The sequence below is a fragment of the Diadema setosum genome, chromosome 2 (assembly GCF_964275005.1).
Source record: "Diadema setosum chromosome 2, eeDiaSeto1, whole genome shotgun sequence".
Lineage (NCBI taxonomy): Eukaryota > Metazoa > Echinodermata > Echinoidea > Diadematoida > Diadematidae > Diadema > Diadema setosum.
Genome location: NC_092686.1, coordinates 16,940,885 through 16,962,097, shown reverse-complemented (window position 1 = coordinate 16,962,097; position 21,213 = coordinate 16,940,885). Strand labels below are relative to the sequence as shown.

Sequence of the window (21,213 nt, the reverse complement as noted above, 5' to 3'; positions counted from 1 at the left end):
CTCTCTCTCTCTCTTTCTTACAGTATGTATGCTATAAAAATGTCAGTTACCATGGTACAAGGGGATCATGGTTGGCTTATACTAGTGTGCAATAAACATTACTGATGGCATCCAATTTCCTTTACGCATGAGAAGACGGTTCTAGTTTTCATACACCGTATAATTTTTCTCTGTCTCCGCTTTATGATCTCTTGGTATAATCATTGTGAGTGTAAGTTACTGTATAGGTGTGAATTTAGTGTATCAACACACACTCTATATGTTTGAGATATATCTTATATTTACATGTATATATATTTTAGACGTTTAAAGCGTTCTCATTGCTCTACCTTCTTCGCACGTCAGCTGAGTCCCCGACCAACCTGTGGCTGGTTCGCACCTCCGTTTCCTGCTGCCGCTCCTTCTCCTATAGCCCGGCTCGCATTTGTGGGTGCAGGTCTTGCCTGCGTTGAACGGAGGCGAACAGGGTCCAGCAGTCGCGTGGTCTGGTTTGTCAAGTGCCTCGCATTCTGGTTCTGTGTTGATAGAGACGGACGAGAGAAAAGGAGACACTGGTCTACTGTACACACAGTTGGGTTGAATTGATTTAAATGAGTTTATTGTCACTCTTTCCCTCTTCTATCATGTCAATGCATGTAGAATGAGAAAGAACAGAGGGGAAACTCGATTCAATGACAAAACGTCTGTATCGAAGTACCCTACAATAGTCGTTTAACTTAAATAAATGCTTACAGTTGTCTTTTCAAAACAACTATCTTTTCTGAATACATAGGATCAGAACCTTTCGCCCTTGAAATTAAGAAATAAGTATAAAAATTTTGCTCCTTCTCACAAGAAAAGGTGATTTAATTACTTAAAAATGATGACTGACCAATTGATGAGTTATGTTCTCAAGTAAGAAAAGATAAAAAAACATTGATTACGACGATGTTTGAAACACGAACACAATTCAAAATGTGATTATCCTTATAGCATTTGATTTGAATATTGTAACGTATTTCTTCTGATGATGGAATGTCATTATGATAATTCTACTAATGACAATGTATTTTGCGACAATAATGAAAGGAATGACAATCGTTTTTTAACGAGCAATTAAACTATTACAAAATATAACATGTATTTTCAAAATTTTGACAAAATGTGATGAACTCATATCACCGAAAGTATATGTCGTGCAGTTACTCTCCACTTGTTGTTTTGTTTTGCTTTGCTTTTTTAAGGCTATCTCCTCCGAAGCTGTCGGCTCGGGGGTCTCTTCTATTCAGTCGACCGGGTTTTTTCCTCGCTCCTCCTGCGTGTCGACGTCGAGAGCGGAAAGAAAAAGTGGGGCGTGTGTATACTCGCATGAACTATTTGTTACATATCGGTCATTTTGTCGACGAAATGATCATTTCAAGCGAAGTGAACATTTCCAAATGAAATGACAACACTTTGGAATGAAATGATCATGTCACGAAATGACTGATTTCGTTACGAAATAGATCTAGACCATGCGACATCTTGGCGTCCTATACAGCTCGCACCAGCTCTCAGCCCAGGTCGCACACACAGAGCTCTACATAACAGGCCATATACACAGAGTTCTGTGGTAGCACAGTGAGCTTTCGCTGTCGGCTTTTCTCTCTCGCTCGCCCAGCTGATCGCTCGCGGAGATATACGTGGGTACGGGCAAGGAGATTTTTACTACATTATCGCGGAGAGTGGCCTGTATGTATTGTGCATGTGTTGCATTGCATACATGTATCATGATATGTTCTCGGTACAAGGGAAGCTGCGAATGCCGTACTTTATCAAGTCAAGTCAAGTCAAGTTGATTTTATTTCACTTCCAACAAACAAATAAGAAATACAAAGAAACACTCATATACACAGACGTCATGAAATCAGTACCACAATGCGATGAACAGAATAACATTGTAAGAAAAATATAGGTAAATTATCAACAGAGATACAAATATCTGTTACGTCACTGTGGTAAATGCATAAACGATATTGCTGGAAATGGAGGGGACTGCTAAAAAGCAGAGCTTGTAGAATGCAGTCCCCTCATCAAGAAAAAAAAATGCAAAAAAAAAAAACCAACAACATCAAATTTCCCTAAGCGGTAGCAAAAAAAAAAAAAAAAAAACAGACAAGAGTAATACACAGATACAAGTACACTTACGGACGCACATTAACAAACACATGGCGGCTCTCTTGTAAGGAAAAAATTGAGGAGGATATAGTAGTGAAGAAGGTAGTAAGTCCGAGGTGGACAAGGGGGGGGGGGGGGGAGGAGGGGAGAGGAGAGGAAAATGGTGGGTCATATCCAGGGCACTGGAGGCACAGAAGCACGGGCTCGCTGGTGAAGAATTAAGAGTAGTGAGAATAACGAAGCAACAACAACTTTGAAAATCAAAAGTAAAAAAAGAAAAATGAATTATGCTGCGTACGAAGTTTTTAGATAATTCTTTAACTTTAAAGAAAATGTATGAAAACTTAAAGCTTCTTTTAAGTTATTATCCAGAGAATTCCAGAATTTTGGTCCAGAAAAGGAGAATAAAGATTTTGCAAAAACCGCTCTAGTCAAAGGCAAATGATATTCATGGGATTGACGGGTTGGATACGCATGAACAGTTTCATTCTTTAAAAACATGGAATCAAACACAAGGGGGAGAGAATGGTTGGTGAGTTTATACATGAATTGTCCTAATTGCAAACGATAAAGATCATGAATTTTCAAAATATCATTTTCGTGGAATAAATCATTAGTATGACTTCTGCGTGCGCGTGAATGGACTCTCATGGTCAATAGCAGACTGACGTCATTAAGACGTCTTAACTTGATCGCAATTGGTAAATCTAGTCGCACGTCATATTGAGACCATTAAATGATGTAGGCCCTAACATTTACGTCAGTTTTGTGACGTGTTCATCACGTCATATTATTGATGTATTTATAACGTATAATTCACGTCAGTTTTGTTACGTGTTCAACACGTCATATTCGCGATGTGCTGACGATGTAAATTTCACGTCAATTTTGCGACGTCTACATTACGTCATGTTAGCGACGTATTTACGACGTAAATTTCACGTCAGTTTTGTTACGTGGTCATTACGTCATATAAGCGATATATTTATGACGTAGATATCACGTCAGTTTTGCGACGCATTTATCACGTCATGTTAACGACGTATTTATGACGTAAATACATGTCAGTTTTGTTGCGTGTTCATCACGTCATATTAGCGATGTATTTATGGCGTTAATTTCACGTCAGTTTTGTGACGTGTCACGTCATGTAAGCGAAGAATGTATGACGTGAATTTCACGTCAGTTTTGCTACGTGTTCATCACGTCAGTTTTGTTACGTGTTCATCACGTCATATCAACGATGTATCTATCACGCAAATTTTACGCCAGTTTTGCGACGTATTAATCACGTCAGGTTAATGACGTATTTGCGACGTAAATTTCACGTTCGTTTTGTGACGTGTTCATCAAGTCATATTAGTGACGTATGTATGACGTAAATTTCACGTCAGTTTAATTACTATTAAGCATCACGTTATATTAGTTGTTATCACGTTGCATCACGTTATTATCTTTGTTGAGGTCTATCAATAGGAAAAATAAGCTCTTTTATATATTCAAGTCTCAAAAAACTGATGCTGCTAAAAGCAAATATACTAGTTATCGTAATGTTCTTACTTCTGTGTTGCGTGAGGCAAAAAAGAAATATTTTTCTTCACTGTTTCTTCTCCATGAGATGGACATTAAATCCACGTGGAAAGTTATTAATAATGTTCTTCAGAAGAAACGAAATAAATCGGATATCCATAAGATTTTTCTAAATGACATCGTGTTAAGAGATGATAATGAAATCTCTGAAGCGTTTAACTCATATTTTGTGAAGGTTGGATCTAATTTAGCTGATGTTATTCCGGAAACGGATATACCGTTTTCTACATATTTTAGTCATCGCCATAACCAATCTTTGTTTTTTATGCCTGTATTAGAATCCGAAATTGTTGACATTGTAAATAATCTTAAAGCCAAAAAAGTACTGGTTATGATGGAATTTCTAATTATCTTCTGAAATATGTTGTACATGAGATTGTTGTACCTCTCGCCCATATATTTACTTTGTCATTACTGAACGGTGTAGCGCCTACTAGGATGAAAATCACTAAAGTTATCCCGATATATAAAAAGGGCCGAGAGGACGAACTGGGAAATTATCGACCAATATCGTTATTAATTTCTTTTTCTAAATTACTTGAAAAGATTGTGTACACACGTGTATTCCGATTCTTAAATGACTGTAATGTAATAGATGATAATCAATTTGGATTTCGTAAAAAAATTCCACAATTCATGCTATTCTACTAATGATAGAGGAAATTATCAAATCGATCGATGCCAAGTGTCACACAGTGGGTATCTTTCTTGACTACTCCAAGGCCTTTGACACAATCAACCATGAAATATTATTATACAAATTACAACACTATGGGATTCGTGGAAGGGCCTTGGACCCCGTTTACAGTGCGGGGCCGGGCTCGGCCGCGGCTCGGCCGCGGCCGAGTCCGGCCTCAATTGCGCGGCCGAGCCTCGCAATTTTGTCCGTTTACACTGCTGGGCTCGGCCGCGCTTTTGATTCAAACCTTTCAATATTTTGTCGTAGTGGCGCTCTGCTTGTAAATAAACGCAATTTGGTATTGTCTGGTTTTCAGACCATTTGCCAAATGAATTCCGTGGCGACGAAGTCATCGTTCGGGCAAAGGCCTTTGCCGAAGGAAAAAAATCCTTTGCAGGACAAAACCACCTTAAACTATACTAGTTTTCGACGTTGAGGGGGTTAATATCCTGCATAGCGAAAGATACAGGCAGAGGGTTTGGAAGCCAGACTAAAATTGGCCGCGCAATTGGCCGCGCATTTGGCCCAGTTTGCGTTTACACCAAGAAGAGGCAGGGCTCGGCCGCGGCTCGGCCGCGGCCGAGACCACCTCCAGAGCGAGGCCAAATGCGAGGCCAATTTTGGCCTCGCATTTGGCCTTTTGCGCGTTTACACTGAAGCGGGGCTGGGCTCGGCCGCGGCTCGGCCGCGGCCGAGCCTCGCACTGTAAACGGGGTCTTGGAGTGGTTTAGAAGTTACCTTACTGGAAGAACTCAATTTGTTAGTTTGAATGGCCATGTGTCCAGCTCACAGCCTATAACTTGTGGGGTACCGCAAGGATCCCTTTTAGGTTATTTATTGTTCATTCTTTATATGAATGACTTTCACAGTTCGTCCTCTCTGCTCTATTTTCTACTTTTTGCCGATGACACCAGCATTTTTTATTCAAATCGAAACCCTCATGTTTTACTGAATACCAAAAATACTGAATTAAAATCAGTATCTAAGTGGATTCAGGCTAATAAATTGTCATTGAATTTGACCAAGACAAAATTTATGTTTTTTAGCAATATAATCAATATTTTACCGGGTAAGTTGGTTGTAAACGACGTAGAATTTAACCAGGTGGAATATATGAAATTCCTTGGTCTTTATATTGATTGTAAGTTGACATGGAAAGTTCATGTTGATTCTTTGCGTAAATTACTATCAAAAAATGTAGATGTTATGTGTAAGTTAAAACAGTATTTTCCTAAACATGTTCTGCATTCATTGTATTCTACTCTATTTTTGCCTTATATAAATTATGGAATCCTGCATGGGGAAACTGCTGTACAACTAGACTTAATTCTTTATTATTGATACAGGAAAGAGCTACACGGATAATTAACTTCGCGACATTTTTGGAACACACTAATGTCTTATTCTTTTCCAGTAGAACACTTAAGATCCAGGATTTATATCATTTTGATATCGGGTCATTTATGTATCAATTAAACTCAGGTGGTCTCCCTGATGTGTTTTCTTCGATGTTTGTAAAAAATACTGAAGTTCATTCTTACCCTACTAGACAAAAAGATTCGTTTCATCTTTCTCCTGTACGAACCGTATCTGCTTTAAAAACAATAACCACTACAGGACCTAAATTTTGGAATGAGTTGGATAGAGAAATAATCCAATCTCAGTCTCTTTATTCATTTAAGCATAAACTTAAACTAGCTTTTTTTCTGAATTCATATCTATAGCTATTCTTCAATCCTCTTCGACATTCTCTGTTCATACTTCACATTACTGACATTATCGATTATATAACATGTGCCTCGCTCGTGATTTCTGTAATATCTCCTGAACTTCCTTTGTACACATTTGGTATCTCTGCTATTGTACACTGCATCTGACTTGTACCTCGCTCGGGTGATCACGCAACTCTCAAGAAGTCTTGTGCCGCGGACATTGTTTTCTTTGTTTTCTTTGTTTTTTCTTTTTCTTTTTACTTTTTGGCGTTTATATTTCTCCAATTTACAAATTGTCATTACTTTAATTACATAACCAAGTAAGAAATAATCTCCCATCCGCATCTGGGAATCTACACCCTACAAGCAATGCTTCTATGTAGATTCCTCATATTTCACATGTTTTATTGTCTTATGAGCTGTACTTGACAATTCATCCAGGCTTTTGTATTATGATGTTTATGTTTTATGTATTTGTTGAAATGTGGAATATGGAACAGTAAAAAGCAAAAAAAAAAATAATAGTGACGTATTTATGACGAATAATTCACATTAGTTTTGTGACATTTTCATCCCGTCATATTCAACACGTAGTCAACACGTTCAAAGATGTCAAAATATGACGTCTTATTCTACGTCTTGCGCTGGTACAAACTGTCTTCAAAAAGACGCAAATAAATGACGTGAATATGACGGCAACTTTATAAATTTTTGTCAATTTTAAACAAATAAGAGGTCATAAAGACGTCAAAATATGACGTCTTATTTTACGTCTTGTGAGGGCGTAAACTGTCGAATATGAGAGGCAATAAATCACAAGGAAATGATGGATTAACAGTTGAATTTTATCGAACATTTTGGTCTGATATAGGAAACCTTGTTTTAGAATCCTTTAATGCAGCTTTTGAGAAAGGGGAATTATCAATCTCACAAAGACAGGGCGTAATAACAATAATTAAAAAAGAAGATAAAGATCCTTTGTATATTCGTAATTACCGACCAATTACCCTTCTTAATGTAGACTATAAACTTTTATCTAAAGTTTTATCCGAAAGAATAAAACTGGTATTAGGAGAAGTTATACACGTAGATCAAGTTGGATTTTTGCCTGAGAGGAATATTGGAGAGGCTGTTAGGGTTATTGATGATATTATATTTTATACGCAGTTGTACAATGTGCAGGGCTATTTAGTGACAGTCGACTTTGAGAAAGCTTTTGACACCGTCTCACACTCTCACATGAAATTATTAATGACAAAATATGGCTTTGGTCCATATTTTTGTAGATGGATAGAATTCTTATACAACAATGCAATTAGTTGTGTTATGAATGGAGGCTTCTCCACGGGATACTTCGAAATAGGTAGGGGAGTAAGGCAAGGGGATCCCTTGTCTCCATACCTCTTTCTGTTGATTATAGAAACACTAGCATTGTTTATTCGAAATGAAAAAGATTTAAAGGGTATCTTGATTGGTGATATGGAGACAAAGATAGTAATGTATGCAGATGATTGTTCAATTTTTGTGAAAGAAAAACGTGATATAGAAAGATTAGATAATATATTGGATTCTTTTTATTATACATCGGGATTAAAGATAAACAGGGATAAGACATATATTATGAAACTGGGGTCTTCTAGTCAGATTAATGATAACTTGACTGGAATAACGCTGGGCAAATTGGTTCAAACAGTTAAAGTGCTAGGAATATATTTTTCTTTAGATATCAATGTTAAAGAAGAAATGAATTATAAAGAAATTTTGAGTAAAATAAAAAAATTGTTGGGATGGTGGAAGCAAAGGGATTTGACCCTTTTTGGGAAAATTCAACTGGTTAAAGTATTTGCTATATCTAAACTATTATACGTTTCTTCCATAATGTCAGTACCTCGATGGGTTTTCAGAGAGGTGGAAACGATTTGTTTTAATTTTATTTGGAACGGTCGTGACAAAATAAAGAGAAATTTATTGTATTTGAATTATGGTAAAGGGGGAATGAAAATGCTGAATTTTAGGTACATGGTGTATGCCCAGCGCGTAATGTGGATTAAGAGACTTTTTAGAGGTGATAAGAATATGAAATGGAAACAGTTTTTTGAACATGTATTTAACAAAGTAGGAGGGAGATTAATTTTTCATTGTAATTATGATCCCCGGTTATTAAATATTAAAGCGCCGAATTTGTATTTAGAATTTTTAGATATTTGGGACTATTTGAAAGGAAAGAATGTAATTGTTAAAGAAACGTATAATGAAAATCAAATAATTTTTGATAATTTTTTTTATTTCAGGTAGGAATTTTCCCTTTAATGAAAAATTATTTAAAGCTAATGTTTTTCAAGTTAAACATGTCATTGACGCTGGTGGAAAAATTAGACCAGGGGCTCATTTTATTAGAAAGGGCCTAAATGCAGACGATTTAATTTCTCTTTATGAATTGTATGATAAATTTCCAGCAGAATGGAAGGTGGCGAGAATAGGTAACGTGAGGGATCATATTTTGAGTGATAACCCTGCTGATGTTTTTGAAATTAGTCTTAATATAAGCAAAAAAGTGTACCCCTTAGTGTCAGTATCTTCAAAAATGATTTACAATATTTTTATTGGTACCATTGAAGATTCTTTTCTTTCAAAACACCCAGAAGTATTAGCATTAAACATGGATAGATCGGCTACTGCAGTTTGTTTTTCTATTCCTAGAATTTCGACACTAGACTGGAAGCTGAGAGAATTCCAATATAAGCTTCTGCACAATGTTATTTTTTGTAATGATAAACTTCACCAGTTTGGAATAACACAATCAAATCTGTGCTCCTTTTGTAGGGAAGAGGTTGAAACATATTATCATATATTTTATGACTGTCCTTTAGTTTATCGAATATGGAACGAGGTAGGAAATAAACTAAAATTTCCTCAGTTTGTTAATATAAATTGGCTTGACGTTTTACTTGGATTCAGGGAAAATATCAATCTCGATGCTTTGTTGAATCATGTGTTAATTTTGATTAAGCATATGATTTATGCTAACCGTAAAAGTGGAAGAGTTCCAACCTGTAAAGAAATATCTAGGGCAATCGCCACCTCAAAACAGTCTGAATATGAAAAAGCAACTTTAAAGGATAAATTGACATTACATTACGCGAAATGGGAAAATTATACTTCATGAAATACCGGGTTTAATTATTGCATCCTGTTAAGACATATCTTTTGTATTTATCTCAGTCAATCTATTTAAAATGAATGGAATATCCTGTGTTTTGCTTTGCCCGCTCCATATACTGGTTCTTTTTCTCTGATCGTCATTATTAAAGCTTAATCAAATACTGTCTGGTTACGAATCTCCACTTGCCTAAGACCCAGAGAGATATTAGTTCTCATGATGTTTATAACTGGTGAATAGATTACATTTTAAAGATTTTGTAATTCCATCACCTCTCATGTTTCTTGTATTTGTTTTAGATAAAATCTTTATTCAGACTGGTGACTGAATCATGTCAAGTGTGTACAATTTATTAATGTTTAATCTATATTTTGCACAAAACCTTTTTGTTGTCCGTCAAACAGTGTGATATAGATATTTTGTGTCACTACAATGTAACAATGTTGATTGGTCTGAATAAAGGCTATAAAAAGCGTCAAAAAAATATACGACGTGAATAAGACGTCAAAATATGACGTCTTATTCGACGTCTTGTGCTGGTGCAAACTGTCGACTAAAAGAGGTAAATACATGACGTGAATAAGACGTCAGAATGAGACGTCTTATTTTACGTCTTGTGTCGAAATCATGTGGGTCAGATGATGTATCTCCAATGGTTGTAAAGAGTTGTATACAGTATATTGCTGATCCCTTGTGTGATATTTTCAACAAGTCTCTTTCACAAGGAATCGTTCCACAAAAATTGAAATTAGCAAATGTAATCCCTGTATTTAAAAAGAATGATAGCAAATGTATAGAAAATTATAGACCAATTGCTTTGTTGCCCATTTTCTCAAAGATCCTTGAAAAAAAAATTGTGTATAAAAGATTGGATGATTATCTTCATTGATATAGTGTTTTGATTCCACAGTAATTTGGTTTTCGGAAAAAATGTTCCACGAGCATGGGTGTCTTGAATTTAGTGAATACTGTCGTTAATGCTATTGATATAGTGGCAGGTATTGTATTGGTATATTTTTAGATTTGTCGAAGGCTTTTGATACTATTGACCATTCGATACTCCTGTGTAAGCTTGAGCATTATGGTATTCGTGGGGTAGCTCTAGCTTGGTTTAAAGATTACTTGCAAAATAGACAGCAATATGTAGCGGTAAATGGAGTTAAATCACAGTCGAGGCAAGTAACATGTGGTGTTCCACAGGGCTCAGTCCTAGGCCTTTTATTGTTCCTTATTTATATTAATGGCATTATCAATTCATCTAGCTTGTTTACTTATTCGCTTTTTGCAGAGGACACTTGCTTACTTGCTCACCACAACTATTTGTTACCCTTAATAAACTCTGTAAATGATGAAATTGGTAATATATATGAATGGTTTTGTTGTAATAAACTATTATTGAATACTAGTAAATCTCAATATGTTGTATTTAGATTAAGAGGGAAAAGAATCCAAAATGACATTGTTCCACTGGTAATAGGCGGTAACCAGATTGATCGAAGCCATCATGTCCGATTCCTCGGCGTTATAGTCGATGAATATTTATCGTGGAAAGACCACTTCAGTTACGTCTGTACTAAAGTTTCTCGTATAGACCAGGAGCTGGCTGCTGGTCAATTTACCCCACCAAGCCCAAAAGGTTTGACCCCTCAGAGTTGCTGGGACCACCCCCCTCATTGAAAAAATGGGCGTCAGCCTGGTCCCTGAGGGCGGGTTCGGCCCCCAGGGACCCCCCGATGGGGGGGAGCCCATGGACCAAACTTGGCCTAAATGAATGTCCTATGGGTGTACATAATCAAAATATAAAAACTGACAAAATATCTGGTTGGGGGTCGCCAGACCACTTGTTTGCAGGTACAAAACCTCGTTTTTGGTCACGGAGTCTGCGCCAAGACTACACTGTCCCATAGGCCCTGTACTGTAGCGTCTCCCAACAGTCTGAGGGACAGGGCCAGTTAGTGCATGTAGTAGTCTTGGCGCAGACTCCTTAACGCTCAACAAGGGTTTGTGTCTGCAAACTACCCGTTAAACCCTGGGACCCTGGGTAGTTTGCATCCAGAAATTCACCACACACACACACACACACACACACACGCACACATACGCACACACACACACATACGTTCACACATGACTCCATGTATACTATACTGTAACACAAAACATGTTCACTGGTTTCTCCATACAACCATAATACCTTTATGTCTGACCTATAAAGATGTTCATACCTTTTGATTTTTTTTTTTATGGATACTCACAATACACCTTAGGAGCAGTGAAGAGATTTTGAAATTTGAGTGCAACTGTATGGTGTTTCACTGGCCACACAACCTGCTTACCCTTTATAATGTATCCACCTTATGTGACAAAAAATAAACATAATATTATCATGATACATATATGTTTTTGGAAAATGCTGAAATAGGCCCTTTGTTGTGAGTAGACATCAGTTATATAATAGCTCAAATCATGCATCATACTGGCTGATAGACCAATTCGTTTGGTATTTGTATGAAACAAATTCATTCCAAATCTGGTCAGTTCAGGAATCATAGATTGTGATTGAAACATGTGCAATGCTTAGGCCTACAGTATACTTGTCAATAATGTGGGCTTTAGTCTACCATAGAGTGTGATGCATGAATTCATGTGTAATTGCCACGGTTTTGAAAGACAACTAAATCATAAACATTAACTACATTGTTCTGTATATGGTATGTGACACCCTGAAATGTAATATCTGTACTGAGGAGTTGACAAAAATTCTGATATAAAAGAGAACACAAGAACACAACATGTAAATGCTCTCAATGTGTATGCTATTGTTAAAGAAAGAAATTAAGCTAGCATAACTTTCAGCTGGTAATTTCATGTTTCAATGTTGTGTGTATATGTCCAGGGTTAATGACAATCATACTATGATGTGCTGTTTGCAGTATATATGACACCATATAGGTTGAATTTTGTTTGTGTTGGGCTGGGGAACTGAAGATGAAGTATCTGCAGAAATAAGGAGTTGACAAAAGTGCTGAAGGAATAAAGGGACCACAAGACCAAGTTAATGCTCTCAGCCTATATGCTACAATAAAATAACTTGAAAAAGAGAGCTATTTCAGTAAGCTGATGATTTCATGTTTTAACTTGGTTTGTAGGCCTACCGGCCACTGTCAATGGCAGTGTTTGCAGTATGTGCACCATTTGTGTGGGTATGGGAACTATCACAAATAAAAAAAGTATACAATATATCTCCAGAAATAAGAAGTTGACCACAAAAAAAAAGTGCTGAAGAAATAGGGAGAACACAAGATCAAAGTAAATGTTCTAAACCTGGTTATTTTCATTCACAGAAAATTAGCATTCTATTGTGAAGCTTGTTATTTGATGTTTCAAGGAAGTTCGGCAATGTACATGTATATAATCTATATAGAACACCATAATCATGTTCATTACTCTTATTGATATGCAGATATTTGTCCAAAACTATGAGGTCACATGCACTACTGAGTATGACAATCGATAGATATGTATGAGTATGAGTATGACATTCGATAGCTCCATTTCTTAATGTAATGTTGTAGTTATTCTGATTTGGAATTTATCAGTCAAATAAAGGAAAATGTTGCCATGGATGCTATAATCCTTGTCTATTTCATGCATGATAGGGTGGTTTATATCAGCCATATACACACAAATATACACAAGTTTTTAGTTTGAGGTTTTCAAAAGAATCTTATATTATGAGGATTGAGACTTGTTATTTGTATTCAACAGAGGATATCAAGCAGGAGAAAAGAAAGTAATTCAAGCTAAATCCGACTTCCTCTTGTTGACATAAATTTTATTAAGCTATGTTTAATGCACTGTTGATGAAAAATTAGTGTTTACTTAAATCTGTTATTCAAATTTAGTGCTGTTGTGGTTGGTCTGAAACTGAAGTCTACTCGCAACAAAGGTTTTATTTCAGCATTTTCTGAAAAGCTGTATTTGTGTCTAATAAGGTGAATACATCATACAGAATAAGTAGGCTGGGTGGCCAGTAAACATAATACAACTTCACACAAATTTCAGAATTCTTCAGCGTTCCTTATAGGTGTATTGATAGTATCCACGTAAAACATTCAAAAGGTATGAACATCTTATAGGCCTGATCGACATTTATTATGCGCAAGATATAATGTCTGTGTAAATAATATTGAAAAAGCTAAGTAACATGATTGGTATTATGGTATATACATAGAGTCATGTGTGTGTGTGTGTGTGTGTGTGTGTGTGTGTGTGTGTGTGTGTGCATGTGTGTGTGTGTGTTCGTGTGGGTGTGTGTGTGTGTGTGTGTGTGTGGTGAATTTCTGGATGCAAACTACCCTGGGTCCCAGGGTTTAATGGGTAGTTTGCAGACACAAACCCTTGTTGAGCGTTAAGGAGTCTGCGCCAAGACTACTGCATGCACTAACTGGCACTGTCCCTCAGACTGTTGGGAGACGCTACAGTACAGGGCCTATGGGACAATGTAGTCTTGGCTCAGACTCCATGACCAAAAACGAGGTTTTGTACCTGCAAACAAGCGGTCTGGCAACCCCTTTCCCAACCAAATATTTTGTCAGTTTTTATATTTTGATTATGTACACCCATAGGACATTCATTTAGGCCAAGTTTGGTCCATGGGCTCCATGCGGGTAAATTACACCCGCCGGAGGGCCTTTTCGGGGGGTCCCTGGGGGTCGAACCCGCCCTCAGGGACCAGGCTGACGCCCATTTTTTCAATGAGGGGGGTGGTCCCAGCAACTCTGAGGGGTCAAACCTTTTGGGCTTGGTGGGGTAAATTGACCAGCAGCCAGCTCCTGGTCTAGTAGTGTTGGTATCTTATCCAAGTTTCGTCTCTATTTACCAAAAGAAACCTTAATTACCTGTATAATGCCATAGTTATGCCTCATTTAATGTACTGTAATGTAGCTTGGGGAAATACTTATAATACTCATATAGATAAGTTGATTGTTCTTCAGAAAAAAGCTGTAAGGTATATTACAAATTCAAACTATGAAGTCCAAGTTTACCATTGTTTATTCAACTTCATATTTTGCCATTTGAAAAATTACTTATCTTGGGTTGCTTGATTTTTATGTTTAAGACACAAGGTGATCCGAAATCTTTCATGAAGGATGCGTTTGTGTTAAATTCTGCCGTTCATGCTTATAATACACGTGAAAGTAATCTCATTCATCAACCCTTTGCAAGAGCTCAAACTGCCCAAAATTCATTTGTATATGTTTGTATTAGAGAATGGAATAATTTGCCATTGAGAATTAGGTCAGACTCAACACTATCCAACTTTAAACGTACATGTCGCATCTATCTTGAGGGAAATTTGTAAAACAAGAATTGATCAGGGAAGCAGAATTTAAAAGTATAGTAAAATAGAAAGTATCTTTCTGCAATTTCATGAGAACTACATATATGTGCATGAGCGTTTTTGTGACACGTGTTTGTGTGATTGAATGTGTGTGTGTGTGTGTGTGCGCGCGCTTGTGTTGCATCTGTCCTATGTAAATAAGTTACCATTATACTTCTTGTTAATATGTTTAAAACTTTAGTATGTTTTGTTTTGTTTTATATGTTTATCCGGGACCCCTTTTTACAAGCTCTGCTTCTTTTGGGGTCCCAAACCATTCATTATTCTTAATGCTGTATCCTTTTGTAAAATGTCAAATGTTTAATGAATTGGTTAAATAAACTTGAACTTGAGCTTGAACTTGGTGCAAACTGTCGACTATAAGACGTAATTATATGACGTGAATAAGACGTCAGAATAACACGTCTTATTTTACGTCTTGTGCTGGTGCAAACTGTCGACTATAAGACGTAATTGCATGACGTAAATAAGACGTCTTATATTATATGTCTTGTGCTGGTACAAACTGTCGACTATAAGACGTAATGACGTGAACATGACGTGTGTCTTGACCCAAAAAAGACGTAAATTTGACGTGATTATCAGGGCTGTACACGGCGCGGTCACACAGGGCATTTACGCACAGTTCGCCATTGGCGTGCTCAAATGAAAACAACGAATGCTGTTATTTTATTGTATTTTGCGCAATTACAGAATACGCAGCTAAGCTTAACGTTATTGAGTTTACTCTCAAGTCGGGTATCATTGTACTCAGCTGTCCAGGACGGCTAAATATACACATAAACTTTGTTCTTGCCGATCGTGTCCGTCCATTAGAGATTACATATCAATGAGATAAACGCCGGGGTGGTTCTATGATCCATCAAACCAGGTTTTGATAATAAAAACAGAAATGAGTGAGCAAATGAAGACGAAATATTCTTCCGCGTTTTTATTCTCTCATAACGTGGGTGAAGAAATATTAAAGAAAAAAATAATACGAAGCCCTGAGACCCGTGGATTCCCACGGGTACCTAATACTTATTAAATCTAATGACTATGATCTCCCTCCCAAAATGATAGTAATAGTAATAATAACAATAATGGTAACAATGATAATAATAATAATGCGTTTTCATAATCTGAAGGAGATAAACGGATGATTCTATGATCTATCAAACCTAATTTTGGTGATAAAAACAAAAAGGAGGGAGCAAATGAAGACGAAAATATTTTATTTTCTCTCACAACGTGGGAAAAGAAATATAAATGAAAAAAAAAAAAAGCGAGACCTTTGAGACCAGCCGTCAATTCACTCGGGTGCCTGCATGGAGGCAAGAGCAGGGGTAATTAATAGCAAAGTCAAATAGGCTGCGTTTATCAACTTTCCCCTGTTTAAACGACTTTCCATAGCCCTTTCCATAGCCCTTTCCATAGCCCTTTCGAGAGCCCTTTCCAAAGCCCTGACTGCCTGTACTATTAATGTGCCACTTGTTTTCTAAGAAGGGACGGCGAAAAGCAATTACCATCATAAAGACATATCTTCCTTTGAGAGTGACGAGTCATGATGCAATGCCACATGAATCAATTGTCTTCCTATCTGTGAGGCAGCTCCAGTGTAGCACATACCTCAAATATTTCTGAGTGGCGGCATGAGACTTTGGCTGCGTTTCTCAACTTTCCCCTGTTTAAACGGCTTTCGATAGCCCTTTCCAAAGCCCTTTAGAAACGGCTTTCAAAATAATCGAACACGATTTTTTAACTGGCCTGTCACTGCACAGCTGCATTGCGCTATTCGACCCGAGGAGAAGTACAAGTACTGAAGTAAAAGACTACAAAGCCGTTTCAAAACAGCTTTGCGTTTATCAACTTCCAAAAGGCTTTTACAAACAGGCTTCTGAAAACCTGTTTAGGAAACCTGTTTGGATAGCCACAAATTTAGGGCTTTCGAAAAGGCTTTCCTAAAGGGCTTTCAAAACAGCTTTACGTTTATCAACTCGTAAAAATTCCCTGAAAGCTGTTTGGATAACCTGTTTCTGCCGAGAAAGGAGAGTTGATAAATGCACCCTTTCGTAAAGGCTTTCCTAAAGGGCTTTCAAAACAGCTTTGCGTTTATCAACTCGTAAAAATTCCTTAAAAGCTGTTTGGATAACCTGTTTCTGCCGAGAAAGGAGAGTTGATAAACGCACCCTTTCGAAAAGGCTTTCCTAAAGGGCTTTCAAAATAGCTTTGCGTTTATCAACTCGTAAAAATTCTTTGAAAGCTGTTTGGATATTCTGTTTCTGCCGAGAAAGGAGAGTTGATAAACGCACCCTTTCGTAAAGGCTTTCCTAAAGGGCTTTCAAAACAGCTTTGCGTTTATCAACTCGTAAAAATTCTTTGAAAGCTGTTTGGATAACTTGTTTATGCCGAGAAAGGAGAGTTGATAAACGCACCCTTTCGTAAAGGCTTTCCTAAAGGGCTTTCAAAATAGCTTTGCGTTTATCAACTCGTAAAAATTCCTTGAAAGCTGTTTGGATAACCTGTTTCTGCCGAGAAAGGAGAGTTGATAAACGCACCCTTTCGTAAAGGCTTTCCTAAAGGGCTTTCAAAATAGCTTTGCGTTTATCAACTCGTAAAAATTCCTTGAAAGCTGTTTGGATAACCTGTTTCTGCCGAGAAAGGAGAGTTGATAAACGCACCCTTTCGTAAAGGCTTTCCTTAAGGGCTTTCAAAACAGCTTTGCGTTTATCAACTCGTAAAAATTCCTTGAAAGCTGTTTGGATAACTTGTTTCTGCCGAGAAAGGAGAGTTGATAAACGCACCCGTAGTGTCAAGGGTATCTCCCCGTTTCGACGAGAAGAATCTGTGGGGAGAACTTTCGGGGAATCTGATAAGTTTTTTTGGTAATTTTTCCCTCAATGTTAGTTTGTTTGTTTGTTTTGTTTGTTTGTTTGTTTTTTAGTTCTGCGGGGTGGAAATATGTGTGTGTGTGTGGGGGGGGGTGGGTGGGTGAGGGACAATAAGACATCTGTTGGACTTCAACGGGTGCAACCCCTCGAAACTCAAGTTCTATAATAAAAGCAAGTGGCGGGAAGATCCCAACCAATGGACCGGATCGCCGTCCACGTACTAATGTAATGTTAAATTTCTGGGAAGGGTGGTCATGGGTAGACTATGAGCACATTTTAACGAAGGAATGAAAAAAAACAACATATTTTCTCTTTACTTCATCAATATAAATGTGCAAAATCGTATATGAGAAAAAAATAGAGGCCCTCAGACCCGTGGATTTCCACGGGTGCTGCTAGTGATCACTACAAAAGAGAGAGCTAAACTCAAACCTTTACAAAGTGAGTCGACGCTGACATTCCAGGCTCCTGACCCAAGACATCGTACCACGTCAACGGTGGCCATCTTGTTGTGTTCGCACTCGATGTCACAGACGCTGCCAGGTCTGACGTCACACTCTTCGGTCACTCGACCCGACGGGAAGACTCTGGGACACACAATCATCAGTGCGTCTATAAAGTCAATCGAAATATGAGACGCATTTCACATGTGGGCTTCAATTTCACTGTGCCTCTTCCACACAAGATTAATTTGAAATGATTGAATTTCTAAATGTAACGTTAAAGATGCTCCAGGGTTAATCAAAGATTCATGATTGCCATCTCTTATTAACTACAACGAATCCGAAAGATTATGAATGATGTGGCTTCGTAATTTTCAGTTCGTTAAAACGATGGCATGTCGCCGTGTTATTTTCATAAATTGATGTGCTTAGTATAACTATATGTACGACAATTAACATCATAAACATCGTAACTTTCCTAATACAAGATGTTAAAGTTAATTAGCTGAGATATGACAATGTTTGATTTTAGTTACTCTTTATGAATTTGACATTTTAGCCTCAACCAGTAACATGCCGTCTATCTGAAGATCTATATGTAGTTATATATATATATATATATATATATATATATATATATATATATATATATATATATGATATATATGTATATATATATATATATATATATACATATATATTCTGTACCCAAACAAGGAAACTTATGGCTAACACTTTAAAAAAAGATGAGAACATCTGTGGAATGCTTCAATGTTATCTTCTTATTTCTGGTTCAGTTTAGATACTAATAGTTCATACACGTATACGTGAAATCATCGAAACGGGGTAGATTTAACAAACCACTACACACAAACTATTTCCCCTGAAAAGTAGACTAAGCATTATTCCCATTTAGTACAACAATTTGTAATTTTTCACAATGGCCAGTCTGCTACAGCTCAGATTCTCCTTATACGCTCATGATGTGCTTCCATGCGATTAAGAAATCACGGCGACAGTACTGCTGGATTGATAACTATTACTGGTATCGCTGCACCAGTGACCGACATTTAAAATCGCTTAAATCACTGGTTAGATTACGAAAACTAACTCGTTTAATGGACGGACGCATCAAACAGCTAATGCAAAATAATTATATTCGATAAACATCATAATCATTATACGTAATCATTTTGATAAACCACTTAAGCTTTTTTTTTACCACTTAGAATGACACCAATTTCCCGTTTGACTATCATTTTTATGCAAAAAGCCTAAAAAGGCATGTCTTTGGTTGAGCACCAGTGATCAACATTATGTTGCCATCGTTAGTTCTTCGGACATACCAAGCTGACAGCCTCCATCTGGGCCACGGTGGAATCCATCGGCGCATACACAATCGTTGTCCAAAATACCACTAGGTAGGCAGAGGCTAGTTGATGAACACCCGCCATTACCGACCATACAGTTTGTGGACCCTTTAAAATCACATAAAACGTAAATCACTGGTTAGAATTATGAAAACTAACTCGTTGAATGGACGGACGCATCAGACAGTCAATATGCATATCATATTTGATAATCGTCATATACGTAATCGTATTTGATAAAACACTTAAGCTTTTTTTTTTATATACCACTTATTTTGTGATATCACAAATACCCATTGGTTTATCACGTAAAACAATTTTTTTGATATCACGAAATCGAATTAGTGATATCACAAATCTAATTCGTGATATCACAAATTCAATTCGAGATATCACGAAATCACATTTTTGATATCAAGAAATGCATTTTGTGATATCACTAATTCCAGTTTGTGATATCATTAATTTACATGGAATTTCAGCACTTATCTTTCGCAAAAAAAAGAAAAAGATTTCGAGCATTAGTTTTGCTCAGGAAACCACGGTGAATTCGAGAGTTAATTGAGCGCAGAAATACACACGGAATTCGAGCATTAGTTTTGCGCTAAAATTCAACAGTGAATTCGAGCGTTGTTGAGCGCAGAAATGCTCTGGGAATTCGAGCGTTAGTTTTGTGCTGAAAAGCAGCTATGATTTCAAGCGTTAGATAAGCGCAGAAATACGCAGGGAATTCGAGATTTAGCTCAGTGCAGAAAATCGCTGTGAATTCGAGCATTAGTTTAGCGCAGAAATACAAAGGGAATTCGAGCCTTAGTTTCGCGCTGAAATTCAACTTTGAATTCGAGCGTTAGTTGAGCGCAGAAATGCACAGGTAATTCGAGCATTAGCTTGGCGCTGAAACTTTATCGTGAATTCGAGCATTAGTTGAGCGCAGAAATACACAGCTAGGGAATTCGAGCGTTCGTTTTGCGTTGAAATTCAACTGTTAAATTCGAGCCTTAGTTCAGCCCAGAAATACACAGGGAATTCGAGCATTAGTTTGTCGCTGAAATTTAATCGTGAATTCGAGCGTTGGTTGAGCGCAGAAATACACAGCTAGGAAATTCGAGCGTTAGTTTTGAGCTGAAATTCAACTGTGAATTCGAGCGTTAGTCGAGCGCAGAAACACACAGCTAGGAAATTCGAGCGTTAGTTTTGAGCTGAAATTCAACTGTGAATTCGAGCGTTAAGCTACCCTGACACTTGCACGAATTTTGGTTTGCGTATGGTTTCAGCACTGACACGTGTCATTTCGTGCCAATGCGAGAAACATTCGTGGCAACCTGCGGGATGATGCTGGCAATGTGGTTAATGCGCGAAAGACGTGACAAAATTTTCGAACTGTTCAAAATTTTGGCACGACGAAATTTTTGGGCAAGTTTCGCGAACCTTTCGTGAACTGTACACAACCTATGCCCAAACCAGCCGTACCAGTACGTACTAATGCGTATCCATCAAACTAGTGGCACGCAGGTCACGACTAACTCACGACTAATTCGCAACTAGTTCACGACTAACTTGCGTATCCTTTGCGCATAAAATGCGCATCCTCCCGCATAGTTTTCGCATGTCAACCGCATAGTCTACGCATGATATGCGCGTTAAAGGAACCCAAACTCGATTATGAATTTGGATTGAGTGGAAGTAGCAGTATTAGCAGATCATGATATCAACCAAAGTTTGAGGAAAATCGGCTGTCGATTCAGAAGTCTGCGGTCTAAGACCAGTTCTTCAAAGGTCAAAGACAAGGGAAGGAAGACAATTGGTGGGTCAAGGAAGGACATTTCGGTATTCGATATTGGGCACTTAA

General features: G+C 37.4%; 1 protein-coding gene across 1 annotated transcript in view; it reads right to left on the bottom strand.

Moving 5' to 3' along the window:
• The window catches only part of LOC140242934 (uncharacterized), a 153,942-nt gene that overhangs the window by 35,635 nt on the left and 97,094 nt on the right, over positions 1–21,213 (bottom strand). The window contains exons 21-23 of the mRNA XM_072322682.1: positions 19,341–19,472; positions 17,984–18,163; positions 330–515 (exon numbers count right to left, since the gene is read on the bottom strand). Of these exons, the coding sequence (XP_072178783.1) occupies positions 330–515; positions 17,984–18,163; positions 19,341–19,472 (498 nt within the window). The remainder of the gene's footprint in view (positions 1–329; positions 516–17,983; positions 18,164–19,340; positions 19,473–21,213) is intronic.